The 27,830-nt window shown below is 45.1% G+C and overlaps 1 protein-coding gene across 3 annotated transcripts in view; it reads left to right on the top strand.

The window, feature by feature from the left end:
* The window catches only part of ADCY8 (adenylate cyclase 8), a 276,013-nt gene that overhangs the window by 242,969 nt on the left and 5,214 nt on the right, over positions 1–27,830 (top strand). For all 3 annotated transcript variants that reach the window (XM_039464343.2, XM_039464342.2, XM_039464341.2), the window contains 3 exons: positions 5,115–5,273; positions 20,446–20,592; positions 27,265–27,357. In XM_039464343.2, coding sequence (XP_039320277.2) covers positions 5,115–5,273; positions 20,446–20,592; positions 27,265–27,357 — 399 coding nt within the window. The remainder of the gene's footprint in view (positions 1–5,114; positions 5,274–20,445; positions 20,593–27,264; positions 27,358–27,830) is intronic.

The following is a 27,830-nucleotide window of genomic DNA, read 5'->3' as shown; positions in this document are numbered from 1 at the left end:
TGATATTTATTCCCTTTTATTATTAACTTTCAAAGGGTTTTGAAATTATATACTCACATCCATAACAATTACAAGTACAGGCTTTGGAATTGGGCAGATAGTATTCAAACCCCCATTTTGCCGCTTAGTACCTATGTGACCTTCAGGAATTTACTTAACTTTCTGATTTCAGTTTCCTTTCCTGTAAAATGGGTATGATAATAACAGGTTCTACTTCATCAGGTTGTTAGAGTGGTATATGAGAATATAATTGCAATATGCTTATCCCAGTGACTCATACACATAATAAATTTTCAAAATTTTTAGCTAGTAATATTTTACCTTAAAAATAAGCCGATGACACAAACAAGGCAGGTATTGTTAGCCATCTGGTCCTAAGACAGGAGCAGAGAGTCAAGCCCCCGAGGTCACAAAGCCTGTAAGAAACCCCAGACTGGAATGGGAATCCAAACGCTCGAACTCCTGGTTGCAGTCTGTTTCCTCCACGTGCCTCTGCCTCCCTGTGATAGAGGCAGCTTCTGCAGGGTTGTATCACTTCAGGTGTCTTCTATCTATAGCATCCTTCAGTGTCTTGTTAATCCCCAATCAAGCCTGCCCACTCCTGGGCTTGCTCCCTGCTTCCACCTGTTTCCTTTTGTGACTCAGAAGCCCTCTATTTTTAATAGGGCTGAATAATGCCCATTGATGCCTGGTACGCAGAAGCATCCGGTGGGGAGCATGTGTAATTATACATCTCCAGAGGGACGGAGGTGGTTATGTAACTGAATAATTCGGAATTTTCATCTTGCACGTATGTGGATATGATATGCCAAACACTTCCTCCTCTGAGGCAGGTGAACGTTCTCAATGTTGAACAGAGAGAGCAAACAACTGGGCGCCTCCCACCTGGTGTCTGATTCACTGGCAGCTCCGGTGATTTGGGCTTTGCCCAGGCATCTTCGTTTCTAGCAGAGGAAGGCACGCCTCCACAAAGAGAAAGAGACTAATAAGGTCCTGTCTCCAGTCACTTCCGGGTGTGATAAAGGCAGGCACCTGAGATTGTGTGGCTCAGCAGGGAAGACTCAAGCCTTGGAACCAAATATTCGTGCTTGAGTCCTAGCAATCCCACTCTGAGAATGGGTGACCTTGAGAGACTCAAGCTTCCGGAGCTATCATTTCCTACAGTTTATTGACTGTATTCTCTAAGGAATTTAAGCAATTCCCCTGTCCTTTTGTTTTGTTTTGTTTTGTTTTTTGTACTGTATTTCTGTCTAGAAGCTTGGTGAAATTCAGGTTCAATGATTTCTCCGAAATATTTAATTGGTTTTATAGACTACAGTTAGGGGCTACATCAGGTCTCCTTGTCTTTTTGTGTGGTGTTAGCAGCTATTTATGATAATGGCCTATATTCACTTATTTTATACAGCGATATGCTAATCCTCCTATCAGTCCTCCATAATTTATTAACTGGAATACATTATAAAAGAGAACCATCTCCTCACTATTTGTTACCTGGAAGTACAATTCATAAAGCGAAGATAAATACTGAATTTTTTTCCCTGTAAGTTTGTTGTCTGTAAGTTTCCCCATAAGATTTTTCCCTAGCATCATTCAGACGTGACCAATGAGGTTCTGGTTTTTAAGTGCCATTTTGAATTTATGCATTTTACCATATTTTCTGTGTTTCAATTCATTGCAATTATTATTATTCTTATTAATCTGAACCTGTCAAATCTTTGACTAGTGGGAGCTCATTCAACTTGACTTTTGCATCATTTTGACATAACCCTGGTAGTCTCTGACTCCTGGTTTCTCATATTTAAAAAATCTTCCAATCATATACCATGATTCTAAAGTCATTTACTTAAAACAGACGTAATTAAAGGTACCCAAAATTTGACCACCTCTGAAAAGAATGGGAGTGTTTTTTTTAGGAATTGATATTTAGAAACCAAAATCTGAATACTGGGAGTTATCACTGCTGCTAAGTTTTCATTGTTTCGAGAACCTGATTTCGGTGGGCAGAGTTGGAAAATCTATACATCATGAGTTCACAGTGTGATATTTCCATTTCATAATGAGGACCACAAGCTTTTGACTTAACTTCATCAATCTTGTATCTGCAGCTCCCTTTCTCTTCCCCAAAATTCCACTTTTAATGACACCAACACAATTACTCATTTACTCTATCTTGTGATTCACTATAATAGTCTAAGTATAATACTACAAATGTTATCACCTAAAATATGATTATTGTAAACAGTTTTGACATTCCTGTTGAGGTCTTTTTATCCACAGGGTATTTCCCTCTGGGAGTATGTCATCAAATTATTGTGCAAAAGGACATCTGATATAGTTTCTCTCTGTGTAGGCTCATTTATTTGTTTGTCCATTTGGTTGTTTGTTTTTACAGAGTTTTTGGAAAATATATTTAGTTTTATAATTAAGTAAAATATTGGAATGATTCTAAAGTTGTTTACTTAAAACGTGACATAATTGAAGATTTTTAAATTCTATCCCTATTTTCCCATCCCATTCCCCTTCTTTGTCATTTCATAGATTAAAATATGAACCATCTTATAAAATGTAAAATGTAAAAACAATTATAAAATGTAAAATGGTTTATATTTTAATGTTTTAATAAGTAAATATGTGTGTGTGCATGTATGTGGAGAGATCAATATTTCTTAGAAAAATTGTAGCATACTATATATACTTTTCTCCCCTAAGAGACCAGTTCCTCAAAGCATAGAAATACAGTCTTCATTTCTCTTTAATAGCTGCATTATGTGCAATGATATTTCTGTACTAAAGTTTATTCAGCCAATGAAATGAACATTTGGTTTATTTCCAGCCTTTGTTATTTAAAATGCTGCTGAATGGATAACCTTGTACATGTGGTCTTTTCATACTTTTGCCATCCACTGAAATTTTAAAATTTTAAAAAAATAGAGAAGAAACTATCTGAATTGTCTAAGCCCTTGAATTCAGAGCAGCTAGACACGTGTTTTCCAGGGCAGCATATGGTTCACTTCAATAGTTGAAGACTGAAATAATGACATACCAAGAACTGCAGTAAAAATGGGCTGTGAGATCCTTTGGAAAAGACACTGTGCACCTTCCCATGAGAGGAGAGGTTAGAACAAGAGGAATCTAATGTGTACTGAGTGCCCACTATATGCCATGTGCTGTATCTATAACTTCCTATAATGCCTGTTTCACCCCCGTATGGCCACTGATGTTCACCTCAATGTCAGAGATGAGGAAACTGAGATGAAATAACTAGTCCAGGGTTACAGTATACAAATGTAGAACTAGAACTCTAAGCTATATCTGTCTAGCAACTAAATCAGTAATCCTTCCATTAATGAGTTCATTCATTTCTTCTATATTTCCTAGTGGTTAACAACTCAGATTCTATATTCTGATTTTTGAATCAAGTTCAAATCCTGGCTTTCACTAACTCATGTGCGATTTTAGTCAAGTTACTTAATCATGTTTGCTTTGATTTTCTTATCTGTAAAATAAGAAATGATAATAGTACCTTTGTATTAGGGCTGTTGCATGGGTTAAAGGATTTAATATATGTATATTGTTTAGAACTGTCCTGGTATACAATAAGCACCATGTGTTAGCTGGTTTTATTATGATAACTTATTTATTGAGCCAACAAATATTGATTAAGTGCCTACCCTGTGCTAGACATGTTACTACATGGTAAGTGTATTAGTATATTTCTAGCTGTCAAACATAACAAAATACCATAGACTGAGTGTATTAAACAACAGAAATTTATCTTTTCATGGTCCTAGAGGCTGAGAAGTCCAAGGTCAAGGTCTGGAAGGATTTGCTTTCTGATGAGGGCCCTCTTTCTGGCTTGCAAATACCTGGCTATCTACTTGCTGTGTCCCTACCTGGCCTTTTCTTTTTTTTTTTTTTTTAATTTATTGCATTTTAGGTTTTGGGGTACATGTGATGAACATGCAAGATTGTTGCATAGGTACACACATGGCAGTGTGGTTTGCTGCCTTCCGTCCCCTCACCTGTATCTGTCATTTCTCCCCATGCCATCTCTTCCCACCTCCCCACCCCCCCCGCCCCTCCCCCATTTCCCCCCAAATGTGGTACATATACACCACGGAATATTACGCAGCCATCAAAAACGATGAGTTCACGTCCTTTGTAGGGACATGGATGAACCTGGAAACCATCATTCTCAGCAAACTGACACAAGAGCTGGCCTTTTCTTAGTGTGTGCACGTGGAGAGAGAAGGAGCAAGTGCTTTCATGTCTCTTCCTATAAGGGCACTATTCTCATCCTGAGGGACACATCATCAGCATGATCTCATCTACCCTAACTATAGCCCAAAGGTTCCATCTCTAAATGCCATCACACTGGGTGTTAGGGCTCCAATATATGAATTTGAGAGGGACACAGACATTCAGTCTGTAACAGCAAGGATGTAAAGTCAAATAGATAGAAGCACCTCTAACCATATGATATGATTTGGCTGTGTCCCCACCCAAAACTCACCCTGAATTGTAGTAATCCCCACGTCAAGGGTGGCGCCAGGTAGAGATAACTGAATCATGGAGGCAGTTTCCCCTCTCATGGTAATGAACAAGTTTTATGAGATCTTATGGTTTTATAAGCGGGAGTGCTCCTGCACAAGCTCTCTTGCCTGCTGCCATGTAAGAGGTTCCTTTGCTCTTCCTTCACCTTCCACCCTGATTGTGAGGCCTCCCCAGGCTTGTGGAACTGTAAGTCCATTAAACCTCTTTCCTTTATAAATTACCCAGTCTTGGGTTTTTATTAGTAGTACAAGAATGAACTAATACACCATGCAACACCAACAGTCTAGTAGAGGACACAAACATTATCAGGTAATCACACAAACAAGTATGAAATCACAGGGGCAATAATGCTCTGAAGGGCAGGCACACATCTCTGTGAAATCTAGTCATTCTCTGATCACTTGACTTCCAACAAAACGACTCCCAAAATATTCAGATCAGGCTCTATTTCATTTGCAAAGAGTTCCAGAGAAGGCTTTCCTGCCTCCCAGTTGTGAGTGCCTGAAGCCTACACCTCAGAAGTTTACTTGGTTCTTCTCTTTCTCGCACATGAACTGCAGCTGGAGTACACAGCCCGCCTAGACTTCCTTTGGCGAGTACAGGCCAAAGAGGAGATCAATGAGATGAAAGAGCTGAGGGAACACAATGAGAACATGCTCCGGAATATCTTACCCAGCCACGTGGCCCGCCATTTCCTGGAGAAAGACCGAGACAATGAGGTGAGCAAGGCTGTCCTAGCCAGTGAGAAAGGGTAGTGGTGGGTCATGTGCAGTTGTTCACATCGATTCCAAGCTCTGGGAAAATTTCACTGTCATCATGTGAGAATGAATGAATGAGAATGAAGAAACCTAGCACTATGAAATTTACACATGGCCTACCAACCTTAGGCACCTCATCTATAAGATGGATATAATAAAGTCTCCATTGAAAGACTAAATTGGAATTTTAAAGTTTTATGTGCATATGCATTGGTGTGTGTGTGTGTGTGTTTATGTGTGTGTGTGTGTATATATATACACATATATATATATATATATACACACAATAATTTCACTTCCGGATATATACTCAAAGTAATTGAAAGAAGGGTCTCAAAGAGATATTTGTACATCTAGAAGCAATATTTGCAATAAGCAAAAAGTTGAAGCAGCCTCAAGGGTCCATTGATGGCTGAATAGATAAAGAAAATGTAATATATACATAAAGTAGAATATTATTTAGGCTTTAAAAAGAAGGGAATTCTGACACATGCTAAACAATGGGTGAATTTTGAATGCATTATGCTAAGTAAAATGAGCCAGTAACAAAAAACAAACACTATATTATTCCACTTATGTAAGGTACCTTGAATGGTCAGATTCATAAAGATGAAAAGTAGAATGGTGGTTGCCATGGGCTGGAGGGAGGGAAGAATGGCAGTTACCATTTCATGGGTGCAGAATTTCAGTTTTGCAAGATCAAGAGACAGATGGTGAAGATGGTTGCTGCACAACAATATCACTGTACTTAATGCCACTGAACTATACACTTAAAAATGGTGAAGAAGGCCAGGCAGGGTGGCTCACACTTATAATCCCAGCACTTTGGGAGGCCGAGGCGGGTGGATCATGAGGTCAGAAGTTCAAGACCAGCCTGGCAAACATGGCGAAACCCCATTTCTACTAAAAATACAAAAGTTAGCCAGGCACAGTGGCAGGCACCTATAATCCTAGCTACTCAGGAGAATTAGAATCACTTGAACCCGGTGGGGCAGAGTTTGCAGTGAGCTGAGATCGTGCCACTGCACTCCAGCCTGGGCAATAGCGTGAGACTCTGTCTCAAAAAAAAAAAAAGGTCAAGATGGTAAATTTCATGCTATATGCATTTTACCACAATTAAAAATAAAAATAAAATATATGTATGTATATATACATAAATGTGTGTATGCATATATATGGTATACATATGTGTGTACTTATATCTATCTATATCTATACACATATGTACATACTTATATGTGTATATATCTTCTTAGCACATTGCCTATTATGTAGCAAATGCCCAGAAATGCTCTTTTTATTTAAAACTGTTTTACTTTATTATATTATGAAGGCAGTCTAGAAGTCTGAAATCAAAGGGCTGGGAGTCTCATGCCCTCTCCAGAGGGTCTGGGGGAGAATCCCTCCTTGCATCTTCCAGCTTCTATTAGGCCTAGGAGTTCCTTGGCTGTGGCTACTTGACTCTAATTTCTGTCTCCATATTCACAAAGTGCTTCTTAAAAGGGCAGGTGTACTCTCCTCTTCTAAGAACCAGTCATAGATTTAGGGCTCACCCTAATTCAATAGGACCTCATCTTAATCACACCCGCAAAGATCCTATTTCCAAATAGTACCACGTTGGATGTGAATAATGGGGGGAGCATGAGTGTTGGTGGGAGGAGGCACTAGGCACTCTGCAGACCACTACAACGGGGAAGGGTTGATGAGTGCTGTGAAAGGAAACCCTAGATAGAGCCTAATGGTCAAGCTCCATGGGTGATGGTCAGGTTTGGGCACACTTTCACAAAGAATGAGAGCCTTTGGAAGTTTAAGTGTAACCCAGTCAATTGGCTGCTGCTAGAGAGTGACAGGAGGATCATGAGACAAGAAGCCAGGCAGGAGACCCTAAAAGAGCCCAGGCAAGACCCTGGGGATGAGGCCTAAGATGGTGGCAGTGGAGACGGAGAGAAGGAGATGAGTTACAGATACCTCTAGGATATAGAATCAATAGTTCTTTGTAATGGAGCAGATGTGGGAAGTGAGAAATGATAAAATTAAATAAGTTGGCTCTCCCTCAAACCTTCAAGGGAAAATAACTCAAGGGGAAACTGAAGGTGTCTTTGAATGCCCAAAGGGGCATTATTATGTGAATGGGCTTAGCCTTACTCTGTGAGACTCCAAGGGAAGGTCTAGAACCATGGACTGGCCCACAGGGGACATTCTCGGGCTATATGTCAGGAGGAGCCTTAGGAGGACAGAGCCATCAGGCCATCTTGTCCTCCTAATACTGTGAGATACACACGACAGGGACCACATCAGCCTTGGTCACCACTGTGCCTGGCTGTGGCCCCTGCTCACTGAAGGTCAGTGGATGAACTGAAGTAGTGGGCTCCCTTGCTGAGGCATTCAACTGGAAACCTAACCCCTTGCTGAGGATGCTACAAAGGCAATAAGGATTGTCTGAGAGGCAGGGCTAATACAGTTCTTCCAGGGCTAGATTTTCAGACTGAGCTAAGCAGGAAGTGAAAAACTCTTAGAACAAAAATTACAAACTCTAGGACTCTGAGACAAATCTGACCAATAAGCCAGTTGGCTTGGACAGTGGTTAATTAGCTGATTTATTTATTTAATTTATGAATGTAATGCCTGTATGCATAAGCTCTTCAGTTTGCCTATCTACACCTTGCCATTTATGTTACCTGTAGGGCCTGTAAAAGCATTGGGGTTTGTGACCCTTGCCTTAGGACCATAGAGGGCAGAGCTAGAAGAGAACAATAGGTCCATTTTTCATCCAAGCCACTGAAGAAAAACCAGTGGAAGAAAAGCCAAGGGAATGAATAACCAGCCAGTGGAATAATCCGCTCTTAATGCACTCAGATCTTTGAGAGTCTCCTGGGTGCAGATCAAAGCACCACCCCACCCTGCCCAACAGATGGAGTTCCCTGGAGTTGGGCTCAGGTCTGGTTTCCTCAAGGCTCCCTGAGGTCAGAGTCTTGGTTGCAAGAGCTTCTTGAAGCCGTGAAAACAGAGAGAATGTCACTGTGTAAAGGATGAAACCCCACATGTAAAATCCAAAGAGAAATGTGAAAAATCAGCTTTTTAATCAAGACATTGACACAATGAGGCACCAGTGGACAGGAGCAAGGACATAGTGGTTTCATCCTGAAATGAAGGAAACCAACCAGAGATGCATGCTGAGACTTCAGGTCATCAGCTGTCATTCAGGCCAAACCCCTGCTGAGCAAAATAAAGCACTGCTTCAGCATTAATTGCATGTAGAAGACATCTTGTCAGGATTATTTGAGATTTTGTGAAGATTAAACAGTTCACACTAGATTAGAATTAAACACTGATCATGGTTACATTGCCTAAATAATTTTCACATTAGGATAAAATATTTACTGAACACCTACGCATGCCACATACTGAAATAGGCAATGGATGAAAATTATCTTTCATTCCACTTACAACCTTAAGAGTTCCATCAACCTCATGTTATTGATGAGGAAATTGGTGCCCTGAGAGGTGTAAGGTATGCCTCGCTTTCTTTATGCAAAGCTTCAAGGGGAATCCAGTCCCTCAGATTTCTTCCTTCTGTGCCCCTCCCCTCCTTATAATGCTGCTACCCATACCACCTCTGGAGTATGGAAGGCCTAGACTGTGTGTGTGTGTGTGTGTGTGTGTGTGTGTGTAGAAAAAGAAAGCGTACAGGGAAGGGGCAAGACTGTAATGGCCAGCAAGAACTCCCAATTTCATGCCCTGTTACTGTAAGAGGCAGGGGCATTTTCAACTTCTCCTCTTGCTACAAATTTGAACTGTGATACAAATCTCTGAACATCTGATTGGGGACATCTTTGAGTTTCATGGGGCCATAATAGCACCCAAAGCACCACCTTTTCCTGCTATGCCAGGGTATCTCCCAGTTCTATCCCTGGGGTGGCAGTGCCTTCATGGCTGACCTTCAGCTGACCTAGAAGAGTTGCTTGATGCACAAAGTTTCCAAATGACTTGTTTGCATCAATGTGGGCCTCACTCTTTAGGAAATCATTCTGCAGACAGCTCTCAAAGAGGAACTGAATATACAACCTCCAGCTGGCAAAGCCAGATGACTTCTTGGGTGTAACTTGTGTGTATATCCCTGGCCGCAGCAGCCAGGGGTATGCTCGGAGCCACCATTGGCATTATTGCTGCAAGCTCTGACTCTCTTTTCTCTTCCTTCTTGGGTTCTCACCCCTTTTGAGGTGCTCCAAGGGAGGCCAGGTGATCTTGTGGGAAAATCCCAAGCTATTAAGCCAGTAGAGCATGTATTCAAATCCCAGCTCTTCCATTTACTGGCATGTGATTTGGAGCAAGTTAGTTAAGTTCTCTGAGCCTCAGTTTCTTCAACTGTAATATGATTCTAATTTTTACCTTCCTAGGACCCAGATATTAATCAGTCAAGAAGGTGGAGCAAAAGAATTCCAGGCAGACAGACCCAAATGGACAAAGGCATAAAGATGAGATACTATAGGATATTTGCTGAGAAGGAGTGGGGGGACTACAAGCACCCAGATATTTTAAGGGAAAGAACAGGCCAGAGCAGAGGTTTCATGAGTACAAAGAGACAAGTCTTGAAGAGCATTGAAGGAGCTTGGATCTTGCAATAAGAGGTAGGAATTATTATCCCTATTTTATAGATGAAGAAACTGAGGCTCAGAAAAGGAAAGAAATTTACCCACGGTCACAAAGCTAGTGAGTAGTGAGCTCAAATCCAAACCCAGGTATGTGCAACACCAAAGCCAAAGTCTTCTTTCTCCTCCACCTTACTGTAAGTGCATGCAGAGAAGGGCAACTGTGACAAAGGATGACCCAAACCATCCAAACACAGGTGGTGGACAGGGCCTCACCCTCAGAAGCATCCTGTCCAAGGCAGTGTTACCCACACAAACATTTTGACAGCTTCTGCTATTCTGCTGGGCTTTTGGCTTAGAATAGCACTCACCTCTTCTGGTCAGGCACATTCTTGCAGATAAAGCCAGCTGGAGGTGCAAGCCTGGGTATCTCATCAATGTCAAGCAGGCTAGCTCTGAGTCCCAGGAAACCCGCTGGGACTCATCATGACTTTATGAGGAGTTGTGGAAAGGATGCTAGCAAGGGCAGCTCTCCCAGGTGCTGGAGAGTCCACAAAGCGTAAATCCCATCTCTGTCACTGACTAGCTTTGTGACCTACAGCAGGTTGCCCAACTCTTTGGAGTTCATTTCCTCATCTGAGTAACAGGGGAAATAATACTGACCTTGCTGAATTGGGGTCAGAGCTAAATCAGGTAACAACACATTAAGTACCCAGTGTAGCCCAGTGTGAGGCAGCTTCAGTATAAAAAGGCCATACCTGGGTGCATTCAAAAACTTAGTGCTGTGGGTTTATTTCTGGTTCCTCTTCCCACTACCTCCGTGACCACGGGCAGATGATAGTAACCGTTTCTGGATTTCATTTTCCTCGTGCCCCTTGTGCTATAAAGGGATCATAACAATACTCTCCATCTTCATGTGATTCATTACGACATTTACATGCGTTATCACACCTAAAGCACTTAAACGATTTTTGACATATTTTAAATGGACACTGGTTGTTGGCTATTGGTTTCTATATATGTGAGCCATTGCTATTTTTCTACTCCTTCCCAGTCACAGGCCTAACTCCTATCCCTTCATTCACTCATTCCTTTCTCAAGTATTTATTGAGGGTCAACCATGTGGCAGGTGCTTCTAAATATTGGAGTTAAAACAGTGAACAAAACAACGAAGACCTTGCTGCCTTGAAATGTGTTTGTTTTTTTTTTTTTTCTGGGAAGACAGACAGTGAAACAAACAAGAAAATATATGACATAGTGTCAGAGAGTGATGAATCTGATGATGATAGAAAAAGCTAAATCACGGAATAGAGCATTGAAAGGGTATTTACACTGGTCTCTTAGTCTGTTTGTACTGTTATAACCAAATACTTGATACTGAGCAATTTTTAAAGAACAGAAATGTATTTCCTCCCAGGTCTAGAGAATGGAAAGTCCAAGATCAAGGTGCCAGCAGGTTCCATGTCTAGCGTGGGCCCTTATTTCTGCTTCCAGGATGGCACTTGAAATGCTGTGTCCCCACGTGGTGGAAGAGTGAGAAATAAAGGATCCACTCACTTCTACCCTTTAACACGGGCCTTAATGCTATCCATGAGAGCTCCACCGTCATCATTTTGTCACCTTCTAAATGTTTCACCTCTTAATACTATCCTACTGGCAGTAAAGTTTCAACATATGAATTTGGGGGACACATTCAGACCAGAGCAGGGGTCATGGAAAGTCTCTCTAAGGAGGTGACATTTGATCAGAGACCTAAAGGACATGCAAGGATCTAATAAGGTTAGCAACTCTTCGACTCAGTTTCTCCTATAGAGAACTGGCTTAGCCATAGAGAGATGGCTTAACTTGTTATAAGCAACTTGGAGTTGCCTGAGCAGGTAAAGGACCAGACTATAGTTCCCTAAGCAAAGAGGACATCAGTCTTCATACTGACATATGCGGGCATGCAACAGAGCACACACACATGCTCAAAATCCTCTGTTTTCAACAAAGACCTTCAACCAACTGGAAGAAGATGACAATAAACCATAATAGCTTTTCTATATTCATCAATCCCTCCCCAGTTTACAAAGTGTTTTTATCTTCTCAAAACCCAAAATAGCAAGAAACAGATGGCACACTCAAGGTGGTTGCGTGGAGTGAGTTGAAGGAAGGGACTATCTCTGAAGGTGTGTGTAGGTTGCCTGAAGCTCCTCTGTGTACCCTTTAAAATCACTCCACCTCTTCTCCCTGCTCTTCCTGGGGGGCACGGGTGAGAGGGCTGATCTGCATGGGTTACATCTGTGACCTGCTTGGCCCTCAGGCACCCAGTTGAGGGTCACCAATGGCAGGTGCTGGGTAAGAGATGAAGGGAAGTGAAGAATGTGAGGTCAAGATATTTATTCCCTTGGAATCATGTGAAGCTGGCTATGTCACTTCACAGAAATTAATATCCTCCCAAGCCCACTGCTGTGCTGCCTGCAATGTCAAACCAACTCACTCCTTTGGGGATCTTCTCATCTCTTTGAGCCTAGAGGGATGTCCACTCTCCTGCCACCAGCCTTGGATTTCTGAGAGATTTCTTAGGGTTTCCCCACTTCCTATCCTCGTCTTTCTAATTAAGCCCTTTATCAGTTCACCTTGCCTGAATTGTCTTGATTTGAATGTGCCCCCTCTTTTCTGCTGGGTCTCTAGTTGAAGCAATAGGGATAAAGAGGAGATGAAAATCCCACTATGCTCAGCAATTGTGGGAAGCTGTTGTGGCTCCCAGGACCAAAGCGATAAGGAGAAAAAGCATTTACTGGAACCAGTGTGAGCAGCCACCGCCACGGCGCAGAGGAGCAGGCAGGTGGAGCACCTCAGTGCCACCGGGGCAAACTCAGAGCAAGAGCTGGCACTGTCATTGACAGCCGAGGGACCTGTGGTCAGAGGAGTCACCTCGTTTGCCCAGAGTCATGTGCCCACAGCTGTGGGGGCTGAGCGCTCCTCTCTTCCCATGTTATTCCCTTCACCTGCCGAGGAAGAATCCCTGTAACACCTTCCATCCTATGGGAAAATGCCAGGAAGGGGGGTTTCCCCTCTTACAGTACTTTACTCCATCAGACTGGGGAGAGCCAGGGTCACCGGACCTCGAGACGATCGTGGGGCCCAGGTGCTAAAGGCCCACAAAAACCTCAGTCTGTCTTGTCTCCTCACAGACCTGTTTGTGCCCAAGGTAAACCTGTTTTCTCCTCACATGCGGCAAGCCCAGTAACAGCTTCTCCCTTCGGTCCACAAGAAACACACCTTCAGAGACAGGCCCTTCGGAGGCCTACACGCACCTTCGGGGACAGGCCCTTCGGAGGCCTACACACACCTTCGGAGACAGTCCCTTCGGAGGCCTACACGCACCTTCGGAGACAGGCCCTTCGGAGGCCTACACGCACCTTCGGAGACAGTCCCTTCGGAGGCCTACACGCACCTTCGGAGACAGGCCCTTCGGAGGCCTACACGCACCTTCGGGGACAGGCCCTTCGGAGGCCTACACGCACCTTCGGGGACAGGCCCTTCGGAGGCCTACACGCACCTTCGGGGACAGGCCCTTCGGAGGACTACACGCACCTTCGGGGACAGGCCCTTCGGAGGACTACACGCACCTTCGGGGACAGGCCCTTCGGAGGACTACACGCACCTTCGGGGACAGGCCCTTCGGAGGCCTACACGCACCTTCGGAGACAGGCCCTTCGGAGGCCTACACGCACCTTCGGGGACAGGCCCTTCGGAGGACTACACGCACCTTCGGAGACAGTCCCTTCGGAGGCCTACACACACCTTCAGAGACAGTCCCTTCAGAGGACTACACACACCTTCGGAGACAGGCCCTTCGGAGGCCTACACACACCTTCGGAGACAGGCCCTTCCGAGGCCTACACGCACCTTCGGAGACAGTCCCTTCAGAGGACTACACGCACCTTCGGAGACAGTCCCTTCAGAGGACTACACGCACCTTCGGAGACAGGCCCTTCGGAGGCCTACACGCACCTTCGGAGACAGGCCCTTCCGAGGCCTACACGCACCTTCGGAGACAGTCCCTTCGGAGGCCTACACGCACCTTCGGGGACAGTCCCTTCGGAGGCCTACACGCACCTTCGGGGACAGGCCCTTCGGAGGCCTACACGCACCTTCGGGGACAGGCCCTTCGGAGGACTACACGCACCTTCGGGGACAGGCCCTTCGGAGGCCTACACGCACCTTCGGAGACAGGCCCTTCGGAGGCCTACACGCACCTTCGGGGACAGGCCCTTCGGAGGACTACACGCACCTTCGGAGACAGGCCCTTCGGAGGCCTACACGCACCTTCGGAGACAGGCCCTTCGGAGGCCTACACGCACCTTCGGGGACAGGCCCTTCGGAGGCCTACACGCACCTTCGGAGACAGGCCCTTCGGAGGACTACACGCACCTTCGGGGACAGGCCCTTCGGAGGCCTACACGCACCTTCGGAGACAGGCCCTTCGGAGGACTACACGCACCTTCGGGGACAGGCCCTTCGGAGGACTACACGCACCTTCGGAGACAGGCCCTTCGGAGGACTACACGCACCTTCGGAGACAGGCCCTTCGGAGGCCTACACGCACCTTCGGAGACAGGCCCTTCGGAGGCCTACACGCACCTTCGGGGACAGGCCCTTCGGAGGCCTACACACACCTTCGGAGACAGGCCCTTCGGAGGCCTACACGCACCTTCGGGGACAGGCCCTTCGGAGGCCTACACGCACCTTCGGGGACAGGCCCTTCAGAGGCCTACACACACCTTCGGAGACAGGCCCTTCGGAGGCCTACACACACCTTCGGAGACAGGCCCTTCGGAGGCCTACACGCACCTTCGGGGACAGGCCCTTCGGAGGCCTACACACACCTTCGGAGACAGGCCCTTCGGAGGCCTACACACACCTTCGGGGACAGGCCCTTCGGAGGCCTACACGCACCTTCGGGGACAGGCCCTTCGGAGGCCTACACGCACCTTCGGGGACAGGCCCTTCGGAGGCCTACACGCACCTTCGGGGACAGGCCCTTCGGAGGACTACACGCACCTTCGGAGACAGTCCCTTCGGAGGCCTACACGCACCTTCGGAGACAGGCCCTTCGGAGGCCTACACGCACCTTCGGAGACAGTCCCTTCGGAGGCCTACACGCACCTTCGGGGACAGGCCCTTCAGAGGCCTACACGCACCTTCGGAGACAGTCTCTTCATCAAACTCACTCCGGTCAACCGCCTTGAGTGTGCTATCTGTTTCTTGCTATTTTGGGCTTCAAGAAGATAAAAACACTTTGCCCACAAGAAAGTAAAGACCCACCATTCTCCAGGTTCCCCGCCAGCCACTGAGTAGATAAATCAGCTCAGTCCCGCTCTGTCTCATGGGAAGGAGCTGGAGGTTCCCATTTGTGCCTCAGATCCAAGACACATTGTCTAATCCATCCTTACCTGAGAGGCTGTGTTGAGGGGGTTGGTCTTCAACTGACTGTCAGGCCCCTGTAGCCACTCTCTCCATCACTTAGCATCTTGTGGAAAGGAGGGGTGAGTCCCAGCCCACTCTATCCCCACTTCTCCAACCTCTAGGAGGATACCACAGAATCAAGATCTGAACTCAGGTTGTATTTCTTCAAGTTCAGTGTTCTTTCTTAGCCTTCCGCTGTGAAATCAACCATCCAACCAGATGGACAAACCCAAACCAGTTTCCGATTCCCATGACATTTATTCCTGCTTGTCATTATTATTATTAATTTCTATTGTTGTTGCGATAATTATAGTTATTATCAGCAGTAACATGGGCTGTTGTCAGACTTTCTAGGTACAAATTCCAGCTCTTCCTCATAACAACTGTGGGGCTTGGGTAAAGTATTTGACCTCTGCATGCCTCAGTTTCCCAGAAGTGAAATAAGGGGTCTTACTTGTGTCTGTCTCATGGGGTTGTGGTGAGCATGAAATGAGATGATGCATGTGCAATGTTTTGTATTATGCTTGGCACATAGTAAGTGCTCAAAAAAGTGGCTAATACTATTATTGCTATTTTATTATTTAAGCAATCAGAATATTTCAAATGATAGAAAGGCTGAGAAGTAAAACTAAGGAAAAGGGAATGAGGCTGGGCACAGTGGCTCACATCAATAGTCCCAGCACTTTGAGAGGCCAAGATGGGTAGATCGCTTGAGGCCAGGAGTTCAAGACCAGCCTGGCCAACATGGCAAAAACCATCTGTACTAAAAATACAAAAATTATCCAGGTGTGGTGGCAGGTGCCCATAATCCCAGCTACTCAGGAGGCTGAGACACGAGAATCACTTGAACCTGGGAGTCGGAGGTTGCAGTAAGCCAAGATCTCACCACTGCACTCCCGCCTAGGCAATAGAGTTAGACTCTGTCCCAAGAAAACAAAAGAGTGTGAGAGGAGCCGGCATTCATTAGAATATTCAGGGAGACAAACAATTGTTAAGATACCCCTGGCCACGGGTCATTTTATACCATTGTATAATTATGCAATGAATTTTGAAGGGTAGCATCTTCTCTTTTTTTCTCTTTTTTAAGCAGGAAATAAAAATACAGGTGTAATGGGCTGAGTTAGGTCTCCCAAAAATTTTGATGTTGAAGTCCTAACCCCAAGAACCTCAAAAGGTAATTGTATTTGGAGACAGCTTCTTTAAAGAGGTAATTAAGCTACATTGAGGTCATTAGGGGGACCTATCCCAATACGACTAGCGCCCTAATAGAAAGAAAAGACTAGAACATAAGGTAGGCCACACAAAGACACAGGGAAGATGGCATCTGCAACCATTGAGAAAGCCCTCTGGCAACACCAACCTGCCAACACCTCGAACCTAGACTTCCAGCCTCCACAATTGTGAGGAAACTAATATCCATTGATTAAGCCACTGAGTCTGTGGTGCTTTGTTACAACAGCCCTACCAAACTAATACTACAGGTAAGAGAGTCAACAGAGACTTTTCTACCAAACCATAGTCATTAGGAGGATGCATGTTTACTTAAGCAGGCTCTCTGAGTCCTACTGCAGTCAGGCTCCTTCCTGGCATCAGCACACTGTTCAAAGCCAAGGTAAACAGAAATCCACTTATGAAAGCCACTCACTTTTGCTCTGCTCCTTGACTTCTATCTGTACACCTCCCACCCCACTGAGCCCTACTCAGCCCCTCATCAGCTGCCTGTGCTCTTTTGGATGAGAACTAAAGAAGACATCAGTATAGATTCATCCACACTTAAAGTTTGAAATCAGTTGATGATGAATCAGTGACAGTGTCTTTCTCCCACCTAGGGCATGCCATGTGCAGGAGGCACACTTATCTGTGCAGAGCAGGGAAAGGCCTTGGAAGCCCTCTAATCCTGTCTCTTCCACTACTAGCTGTGTGATCCAAAACAATGATTTAACTCCTCTCTCACTTTCTGTATCTGTAAAGTGCAAACAGTGATCATACTACCTCATAGAATTATTGCAAGGATTAAATCACTGGATTCATATGAAAGCAATGTGTAAGCTTTTATGTTTCCTATGAAGGTCAGGAAGTCATTAGTCAACCAACGCTTTTGAGTATTTACCTTGGACCAGACCGTCTAGGGTGTGCATTATATTGTAGGCATCCAAAAACTACTCATCGCATGATATACAATTGGAGTGTGATAAGATGAATGGCATGTGGTTTTTACCCTCATGGAATCCACACTTAAAGGAAGAAACGGATGTTAAGACAGCAATGCAGGTGGCAAGGGCTATACCACAGAATTGTTGAGATCACTGCAGAGCACCAAGTGCAGCCTCTAGACCCCCTCTGTGGGTCTGGGAAGGTTATGGAAGTCGTGGTCTCTAAACGGTTAGTGAAGGCAGAAAACATAAAGGAAGCTAACTTTAGGGAAGGTAGAACGTTTCCCACCAGGGGACAGATGGCAGAAATAAAAGCATTTAAGTGTGAAATAGAACAGGGACTGTGTCTTGTTTGGCTTCTTCCAGAAGCAAACCTTGAGACAAAGATTTGAATGTAAGTAACTTACTCAGCGGTGGTCCGAGTAAACACAGGGAGATTGGAAAATGAGAAGGAAGGCAACTGATAAATGAGGCATCATCAGATTAGTTACCTCTGTGGGCGACTGGTGCTTCACCCCACTGGGGAATTCAGGGAAATGGTATGAGAGCATGCCTCGAAGTTATCAGGCCCAAAGGGTGAGGGAGCTGGAACTATCCAGCAGTTCCCAAGGGCATTGGTCAAGTGCTGCTTCTGAGGGGGTAATTTCCTGACACCTCCCAAGGCTGCATTTCATGGGAGCAGAGTGCCCTCTAGTGGCCAGAGAAAAAACACCATGCAAAGAAACACAAGGGCTGATACCTGAATGGTGGGTGAGCGGCTACAGGCAGAGCACCTGCAGCATCAGACACCACGTGCACACAGATGCACAAATGCTTCCGTGTTCTGGAGGACTTGCCCAATTGGGGAGTTGCAGGTGATGGAGCTGAAGAGATAGGTAGAGGCAGGGGCATGCATATATGTCATGCTTCGGAGTGTGAGCTTTATCCTGAGGGCAATGGTGAGCCATTGGAGGGATTTCAGATCAGGAGAGACATGGTCAGTAGTGTATCTTTAATACACTATTAAAGATACTGTTTGATCCTGTTGTGTGAAGGATACCATGGAATGGAACAAGACTGGAGTCAGGAAACCCAGTGGGAGGCGCTCATGTTAGTGATCAAGAAGGAAAATGAGAAGAGCCTGATTTTAAAACATACACACAGAGTGATAGGAGCAAACATGTTTAGAAAACAAAAACAAACCCAGCAGAACTTGGCGATTTATTGAAGATGGATACAATGGGGAAGGAGTCGGGATTACTCTAAGGGTCTCTGATTTTGATGATTTGGCAATGCTGGTGTCACCAAGTGAATTTGAGAGTGACGCAGCAGACACAGGCTTAGTTGGAGGGAAGATACATTAGGTTTATGGAATTTGATTGGAGGTGGAAGAGTGCAACCAGCTTGAGACATGGAAGCTTGAAGCCCAAGAAGGATAACTGACCTGGACATAGAAATTTAGAAACTGTCAGCACATGGGTGTTGAAAAGGCTGGGACTAAAAGGGATGGACCATGTAAGTCTGTAAGACTGAGCCATTCAGCGGGCCAAGGACAGAACCACAGCAATCACCAATATTTAAAGTGAAAGAGAAGCAAAAAAAAAAAAAAAAAAAAAAAGGTGTTCTTAAAGGGGCCAGGCAAGAGAAAAGCAAAGGACATCAATAAAGCATAAAAAGTCAAGAGAATCAATATCTTGGGGTGATCAATAAAAACACCAGTCTGCAAGTGTCCAGCAGGATGTAAACTTACATGTGTACATTGATTTTTCCACATTGACTGGCAGGCTAGACCGTTCTTTGTTCCTTTCATTCCAGCCTGAGATGTCAATGGGCATTAAGAGCATGGGAACAGGCAGTGAAGAAAACTAGTTTGAGAAATTTGAAAACAAGGAAGATGAGAAGCTGGTTGATAGTCATAAGTGTCTGCAGGATCCAGGGTACTTTGTTCTTTTTCTTAGAAGAGACTCTTAGAGGATGAGGAGGAACAGGGAGAGGAGGCCAAGAGAAACAAATAAGAAAAGAAAAAGGATCACTGAAAAAGTAAGTTGCTGAAGAAGTTATAAAATGATCAAGATCTCAGGTAGAAGTGATGACCTTCAGCAAGAGAAGGAAAAACAGACACATCATCTGGAGTTGAAGTGAAAGAGATGAAAGGGAGTAACAGACAAGTGTATGAGGATTGGAACAGAAGTAAGTCACCACCAAGAGGCACCACCATTTTCTCAATGAAGTAGAAAGATCATCTACTGAGAGAAATAGAGTAGAGGGTTAAGAGGAGAGCTGAGGGTTTGGGCTAGCCATTGAGGAGAAAAGAAAGGGAAGCTGACAAGAACAAATGAACGGACAGTCAGAACTCAGGGCCCAGCTGAGGCTGGAGACCATGAATTTTCAGTCATCACATTTCATATGGTGATGATGCTGTGACTGTGGTGCAATGGACTGAATATTCATGATCCTCCAGAATTCACATGTAGAAACCCTAACTCACAAGGTGATGGTATTAGGAGGTGGGAACTTTGGGAGGTGATTAAATCATGAAGGTAGGAGCCCTCATGGATGGGATTAGTTCCCTTATTTTAAAAGGTCCCAGAAACTTGCCTTGCTTCTTCCACCATGTGAGGACACAGTGAGAAATCGTGTCTGAACCAGAAAGCACGTCCTCACCAGACATCAAATCTGCAGGTACCTTGATCTCGGACTTCTCAGCCTCCGTAACAGTGAGAAATAAATTTCTGTTGTTTATAAGCCACCCAGTCTATGGTATTTTGTTATAGCAGCTCACATGGACTGACACTCAGTATTGACGTAACAGTATCCAAGCCTCATTTTCTGTCTCTCTGTGGGTGCCTGTGTATGTGTGTATGTGCATGTGTGTACACGCATGTGTGCACAGGGAGCATCATTGCAGAACTGACCTCTACTGACCATTTCTGGCTCCCTCTGTGTGTCTCTGTACAGGAGCTGTATTCTCAATCCTACGACGCTGTCGGGGTGATGTTTGCCTCCATCCCAGGATTTGCGGACTTTTATTCTCAGACTGAAATGAATAACCAGGGAGTGGAATGCCTGCGCTTGCTGAATGAGATCATTGCTGACTTCGATGAGGTAAATCTAAACCTGAGAAATTTGCAATCACAAGCGGACATCATTGTTGTCAAAGCGTTGTGTTATTCGTTGTAGGAATTACCTCTTTGGCCGTGTGTGTGTGTGTGTGTGTGTGTGTGTGTGTGTGCACTTACAGAATTCCAGCCTGCATTATAAACACAAACATGTATTATCTGATTTAGTTACCATGATTATCGCCTGAGTTAAATGCTATTGCTTCCCTCTTTGGGGGATCAGGAACATGAAGCTCAGGGGGGCTAAGTAACGTAACCCAGTGTCGTGCAGCTGGCAGGGGGAAGGACTTGACTAGAGGCCTGTAGGAGGCCAGTGCTGCTCCCCAGGCACTGAAACCACAGAGGCTGGACACTGATGCAGGCCTTGCTCCGTCTTCTCAAAGTGTCAAAGATAAAACCGTCCATTTGCATTTGGTCAGAAAACTGACTGCAAGTATAAACACTGCAGATAGCAGTTTCTTCCGCAGGCTCCATGAGTCTAATGAAAACATTCTGTGGGGGGACATGCTTATGCTGCACTTCATTTCCATGCACGAAGTTGACAGAAGTGAGCCTTCTCCTCCCCGATTCCACATCTTGAAGGACATCAGAGTCCATCCTGTTGTGGAAGCCCGAAATGGGAAGCAAGTAATTCATTGAGAAAATGCTACAGAAGAAGCCAAATCCCAGCCTAACCCTGGAGGGAACTCAGGCACAAAAATGGTACAACTGTCTCACACTGAGGCAGGGGGCCAGGCTTTTGGATATCCATGTTGGTCAGTCATTATTGGTCACGGGCTGCCCTGGTAGGGGTACATAACCTCCTGGGCATTTCCAGCAAGGGGGTTCTCATGCGGCCAGGCAGATTCTCCAGAAGAGGACGCAGTAGCCGGCACTCATGGCGTTTTGGAGGATGGCCCCACAAAGGAGCGTGGGGTGGAAACACAGCAACTGCTGCACCACTCTAAACAACAGCCTCTCCCTCCATCCCTACGCTCCATCCAGCTCCTGAGTCCAGTGAAGTCCTTCTTTCCATGTATACATTTATGTGCAAAATGTGGTGTTTTGACATATGTATACATAGTGGAATGATTAAATTAAGCTAATTAACATCCCCACCACCTCACCTGTTATCACTTTTTTGTGGCAAAAACATTTAAGGTCCACTCTCTTGGCAATTTTCAAGTATCCAATACATTATTATTAACTATAGTCACTATGCTATGAAGTGATCTCCAGAACGTATTCCTCTTGTCTAACTAAAACTTTATACCCTTTAACTAGTATCTCCCTGTTCCCACCGTACCCGCCAGGTTCTGATAACCACCATTCCACTCGTTGCTTCTGAGTCTGACATTTTTAGATTCCACGTGTAAGTGATATCATGTGTATTTGTTGTTCTGGACCTGGCTTATTTCATTTAGCATTGTATCCTCCAGGCCCTTCCATGTTGTTGCAAATGACAAGTCTTCCTTCTTTTGGTGGCTGAACAGTATTCCACTGTGTGTGTGTGTGTGTGTGTGTGTGTGTGTGTGTGTGTGTGGACGCGCACGCACGCACGTATGTGTGTATCCATTCATTTCTCAATGGACACTTAGGCTGATTCCATATTTTGCCTGTTGTGAACACACTGTGATGAACATGGGTGTGCAGACATCTCATCAACTTTCTTAATTGCTCTCACACCTGCCTTTTTCTCACCATCAATGCTGCTTTTACCTTGCTTCGGGATATATTATTTCTCTCCTAGTTAACTGCAGTCACCTACTATCTGCTCTCCCTGCCTGCATCTCACCATTAGCAACCACCAAAGGCAGGAGTATTTTGTCACATCTTTTAGAAGCCTGAACCCTTCAGTCAACTCTAGCAGGTCAGCGGGGGCCTTGCACTCACTGTTCCTGTCTCCTCTCCAGCCTTACAACTCTCTGCATGCCACCTGGCCAGCACCACCTGACTACTTACAAGCCAGCAAGCCCACCTGGCTCTCACACATCGCACTTTCTGCCTGGAGGCCAAGCCATCCTCACACTTACCCCGTCCTCTCTCCCCCGACTCCATGGCCAGCTGAAAAGCTAACATTCATTGAACAGTCAATGCAAACATTACTTCTACTTTTGAAGGCTTTTCTAACTCGTCTCTACCCAGATAAATGTTGTCACTCCCTTTTTTTCCCTCGAGTCAGAGTCTTGCTCTGTCACCCAGGCTGGAGTGCATTGGTGCGATCTCAGCTCACTGCAACCTCCACCTCCTGTGTTCAAGCAATTCTCCTGCCTCAGCCCCCTGAGTAGCTAGGGTTACAGGTGCATGCCACCATGCCTGGCTAATTTTTTGTATTTTTAGTAGAAATAGGGTTTCACCATGTTGGCCAGGCTGGTCTCAGGCTCCTAACCTTGTGATCTGCCTGCCTCAGCCTCCCAAAGTGCTGGGATTACAGGCATGAGCTACCACACCCCGCTGTCACTTCTTTTTTAATGAAAAACGTATACTCTGAAAAATCTTCTATCATAGAGGCTGAAATCCTTCAGTACTTCCCTGTTTACCATCCACCACCCACTTAGTTCTAGGGTGGAAACCCATGTTACTAATCCCTATAGGTTTTTACACGTGTTTCCAGAAACGCAAAGCATTTTCAATATATATTGCTTAATAGTGATTTATCTCTCACACAAACCCTTAGGCTAGGAATTATTAGCTTTCACTTTATAAATAAGCGAAGCTGAGACTTAGACACACCAAGAATGACCAGGGTCACATACCACTAAGTGGGAAAGCCAAGATTTAAACTTCAGTCTCTCATACTATTTTGATGTTGTAATCATTTGTGTTGCACTGTTTCTCACTTACCTGGCACTTCATGGTAATGATTTTGAAGACGTAAGCTCAATCATGGTCATCGTAGTTATCTTGGGATGGCTGTAGGGGTCAAGATGGATAAGACCTAATCACTTCTTGCCTCCCAAGGCTTCACCATACAACGGGAGGCAGGGTGATAGGAGTTGCTCTTACACAATAAGTCACTGGTAAGTGTCCTAGTACAGAGGGCCTTGCAAGGTGAGGAGGGGAAGGAAATTTTGTGACGATAGTGCCTTTAACTCCTATCTCTATGCTAGGCCACAAGCTCACTAAAATGGAAACCATATTCTTGTAGCTGGTTAAGTCTCCAAGGCCTAGCTCTGTGTCTAGCACGTAAGAGATGGACATGGCAGATGCTTGCTAAGTACTTGCCTAAAGAACTAATTAATGGGAGGAGATAAACAGCCTGACAGATAGTAAGATGAAGAAAGGTTAATGCAATTCAAAACATACTTAACAATTTTTTTAATTACCCCATTAAAAATATTTGACTAAAGATTAAGACGTCAAGCTGTGTTGTATTTTAAACTTTATAGCAGGGGTGTCCATTGTTTTGGCTTCCTTGGGCCACATTGAGAGAAGAATTGTCTTGAGCTACAGATAAAATACACTAACACTAAGGATAGCTAATGAGCTTAAAAAATTCTCAAAAAGAAATATCGCATGTTTTAAGACGGTTCACAAATTTGTGTCGAGCCACATTCAAAGCCATTCTGGGCCACAGGTGAACGTTTGCTTTATAGCAACCCATCTTCCAAAAATGCTCCCTCTCACATTTTAAAATTGTAATGAATAAGGTACATTTGAATTACATTTGCGTCTCAGTGAACTGAATTACAGACACTCTGGAGTCTTCCAAAGTAGAGAGAGAGAGCAGTGCCCCCTAGGGGTTGAAATGGGCGTTTGCCGAAGGAAGTTAGAGAAAAGGGGTTTGGTCTAGGAGGCTGGGTGGTTCAGAACAGGGGCTTTCGACTAGGAGGAAAAGCGTGAATAAGAGGAGGAGGGGGAGGAGCAGATGGGGAGGAGGGGAAAGAGAAGAAAGGCAGCGATGAGGAGAAGAAGGATGAAAGGAGGAGGAAAGGGAGGAGGTGGAAGAGAAAGGGTGGGACAGGGGAAGGGGGAGTCAACAGGAAAAATAAAAATGTGGCCTGAATTGCCAGCCCCAAGCACTCTCAACTTTGCCTGTGTGGGCCCTTGGGTCACTCAGACATGCCGGGTTTTTGTTTGTTTGTTTGTTTGTTTTGTTTTGTTTTTTTGGTCAAGAGAGGCCCTCTAGATTCTGCCTGGCTATGTTCACTTCAGTACTGACACTTCTCTTCTAGCTGATATAATCACCACCAGAAACTGAGATCATGCAAAATTCTTTCCTGGCTCAGAGGAAACCTAAACTTTGCACAGATCACACCGTCCAAGACTGTGTTTGCGATAACCCAACTCAAGGGCTCCTCACCCCTCAGCCCCTACCTCAACAAAGGGCCAAAGACCCCTCTCACATCTCACTTCTCCATTTGTTCTAGTGAACAATGGGCTGATCAGGGACCACGGTATGCCCCCAGACACTTTTAACTATAGAGTAAATAAATCTGCTGCATAGATACTAAATGAGATGATGAAGCTCCTTTCTGACTCCAAACTATCTTCTGAGGGGGAGGCTTACCAGAGCCTGAAACTGGCTCTCAGCCAAGTGGTTCTGATGAGAAGAGAAAGAAAAGTCCCTGCTCTCCACGGGACCACATCAAATCAGTCCACCACCAGCGGAAAGCTGCGGGAAGGTAGCTGCAGGGAGGCAGAGGGAAGGAGGTGAGCAATTGAAGATGTTCCAGATTTTTAAGTGGAAACATCAGCAGCTGAAGAGCTGCCACAACACCAAATCTGTTTGGTTAGTGTCTGAGGGCAAAGGTCAGTCATGATCCAAGACTGAAGACCTGCAGACCCTGGGCACAACTTGCAGAATCTCAGTGGGAGCAGAAGAGGGGCTTCGCTTTAGTTCAGGAAACAAAAATAATGAACAAAGCCTGCCTCTGCTGTAAATCAGGTTACACACACACACTTGCACACACATATACACACACCCCAAAGCAAAGCACCTGCCTGTGTTCTCCAAGTTCCCAGAAGAGTTTCTCTCAAGGAGGAATTTTCCAAGTTTTCTTAGCTCCTGATTAATTTTGAAACAATGCCTCAAACAAGAGAGTCTATAAAGAACCCACCTTTTCTGCTGCATCTGCCTGTCTGTCGTCCCCAGGACGACACAAGAGCCTGAGGATATTACAATCTTAAACGAAGGTGAAAAGTTAGAGCACCAGAAATTACATCTAAATGTCTGCCAGGAGTGGGACTAAGAAGACAAAGTTTGGACTTGGAAATCAGTGAGGTTTGAGTTGGAGCCTAGCTCTCCCACTCAGGGCTGGCTTCATGAGCATGCAGCCTGTGCAGCCACAAAAGTGACCCACACTTGTTTTAACATTCTGCTGTTGCTCTCATATAAGTCTTAATTTTTGAACAAGGTGTTCCACATTTTCATTTTGCACTGGGCCCTGCAAATTATGTGGCTGGTCCTGTCTCCCCTTTCTCACCCTGGGATCTTGGGGGACTCTGTTTATTCATCTGCAAAACAGTTCTCAGAATACCAGGCTCAAACTGCCACACAGAGACAGATGAGCAATGGAGGCAGAACCCCTAATTCTGTGCCCCAACATATGTGGACATCCCTCTTCCAGTCTATTTTTTTATATTTTTTAAAATTTATTTCTTTTACTTTAGGTATACACTGTATCTGTCATTTCTCCCCATGTTATCCCTCCCGACTCTTCTCATCCTCCCCACTCCCTGCCCTCTCTCCCCTACCCCCCCCCAACTGCCCCCAGTGTGTGATGCTCCTCTCCCTGAGTCCACATGTTCCCATTGTTCAACACTGACCTATGAGTGAGAACATGTGGTGTTTGGCTTTCTGTTCTTGTGTCAGTTTGCTGAGAATGATGGTTTCCAGATTTATTTTATTTTATTTTATTTTATTTTATTTTATTTTACGTGCGTACTATATCTGTCATTTCTCCCATGTTATCCCTCCCCACCCTCCTCACCCTCCCCACCCCCTGCTGTCTCTCCCCTGCCCACCCCCAACTGCCTCTGGTGTGTGATGCTCCTCTCCCTGAGTCCACATGTTCCCACCTGACTCAGTCTCTTTCTGAAGATAAGAATATGTACGTGGGGATGGGATGCTGTGTTCACTTTTAGATGGGGTGGTCAAGAGGACTGCATTGCAAAGCTGGGATTTGAAGAAAGACCTGTAGGAGGTGAGGCAGTGAGCCACGCAGTTGTCTGAGGGAAGAGTAGCCCAGCAAGGGAACAACAGGGGCAGAAGTCCTGAGGCCGAAGCAGGCTTGGTTTGTTCTCAGGTCAGTGTGGCAAGGGGCAAAGGAAATCAGCGTGGCTGGAGCAGAATGAGAGAAGGAGACAATAAGAGAGGGGACAGGTCTCTGCAAGCCTTACAATTCACAATGAAGACTGACTTTGATCTTGAGTAAAACAGGAAGCCGTAGGAGGGTTTTGCGCAGGGCAGGGACAGGATCCGACTTACGTGTGAAGAGGCAGACCTACTCCTTAAACAGTACCAGATCACACCCATCTCTGCTCTTGACCCTTAGCAAGTAGGCCTCACTAAATATATGTGACTGGCTGCAAGCATGATTCTCAAGAGAAAAGCAGGTAACTGGAGGATGCTGAATCATGAGGTAGCTCATTGTAAGCCAGGGGCCTGATTTCAGGAGCCCCAGGCTGCTGGAAGAATAAACACCAGGGCTAACACCATGGCCTGGCTCTCTTTCAGTTGCTTGGGGAAGACCGATTTCAAGACATTGAAAAGATTAAGACCATTGGCAGCACCTACATGGCTGTGTCAGGCCTGTCACCTGAAAAACAGGTAAAGGACGCTTTGCACTCAGCCACAACGCATGGCAGGGATCTAGCTGTTGTCACGTCAGCAATGGTGGTGAAGCCTCTGTCGCTAAGTCTTGGGGAAAGATGGGGAGAAAATCTGATGGACTGGATTATAGTCGTGATGTGATGTGAATTTGCCCCCAAGGCAGGTAAAATCTACCCAACAAAGCTATGCTGCTTTTTTTGAGAAACTTCTAGACTTTGTTCTGAACCTCACTGTTCCCTTGAACAAAATCAGAGCCAAGAAATACCCTATTGTGATTTAGTTGTGGATCTTACTAAACGCTTAATACTAGCCTCTTTTTTCTTATTTTTGTTTTCTCTTTCAAAAGTCATACGTAATAATAATAATAATAGCTGCTGCTTTTTGGAGTGTTGACTGTGTTCCAGGCACTGATGTTAAATAGCAACACTGTCTACCTTCCAGGGTTAATAGATGAATTATCTAAGATAATG

The sequence above is a fragment of the Saimiri boliviensis genome, chromosome 15 (assembly GCF_048565385.1).
Source record: "Saimiri boliviensis isolate mSaiBol1 chromosome 15, mSaiBol1.pri, whole genome shotgun sequence".
Classification (NCBI taxonomy): Eukaryota; Metazoa; Chordata; class Mammalia; order Primates; family Cebidae; genus Saimiri; species Saimiri boliviensis.
Note: the sequence above shows the minus strand (reverse complement) of the source record. Positions and strands in the feature narration are given on the sequence as shown.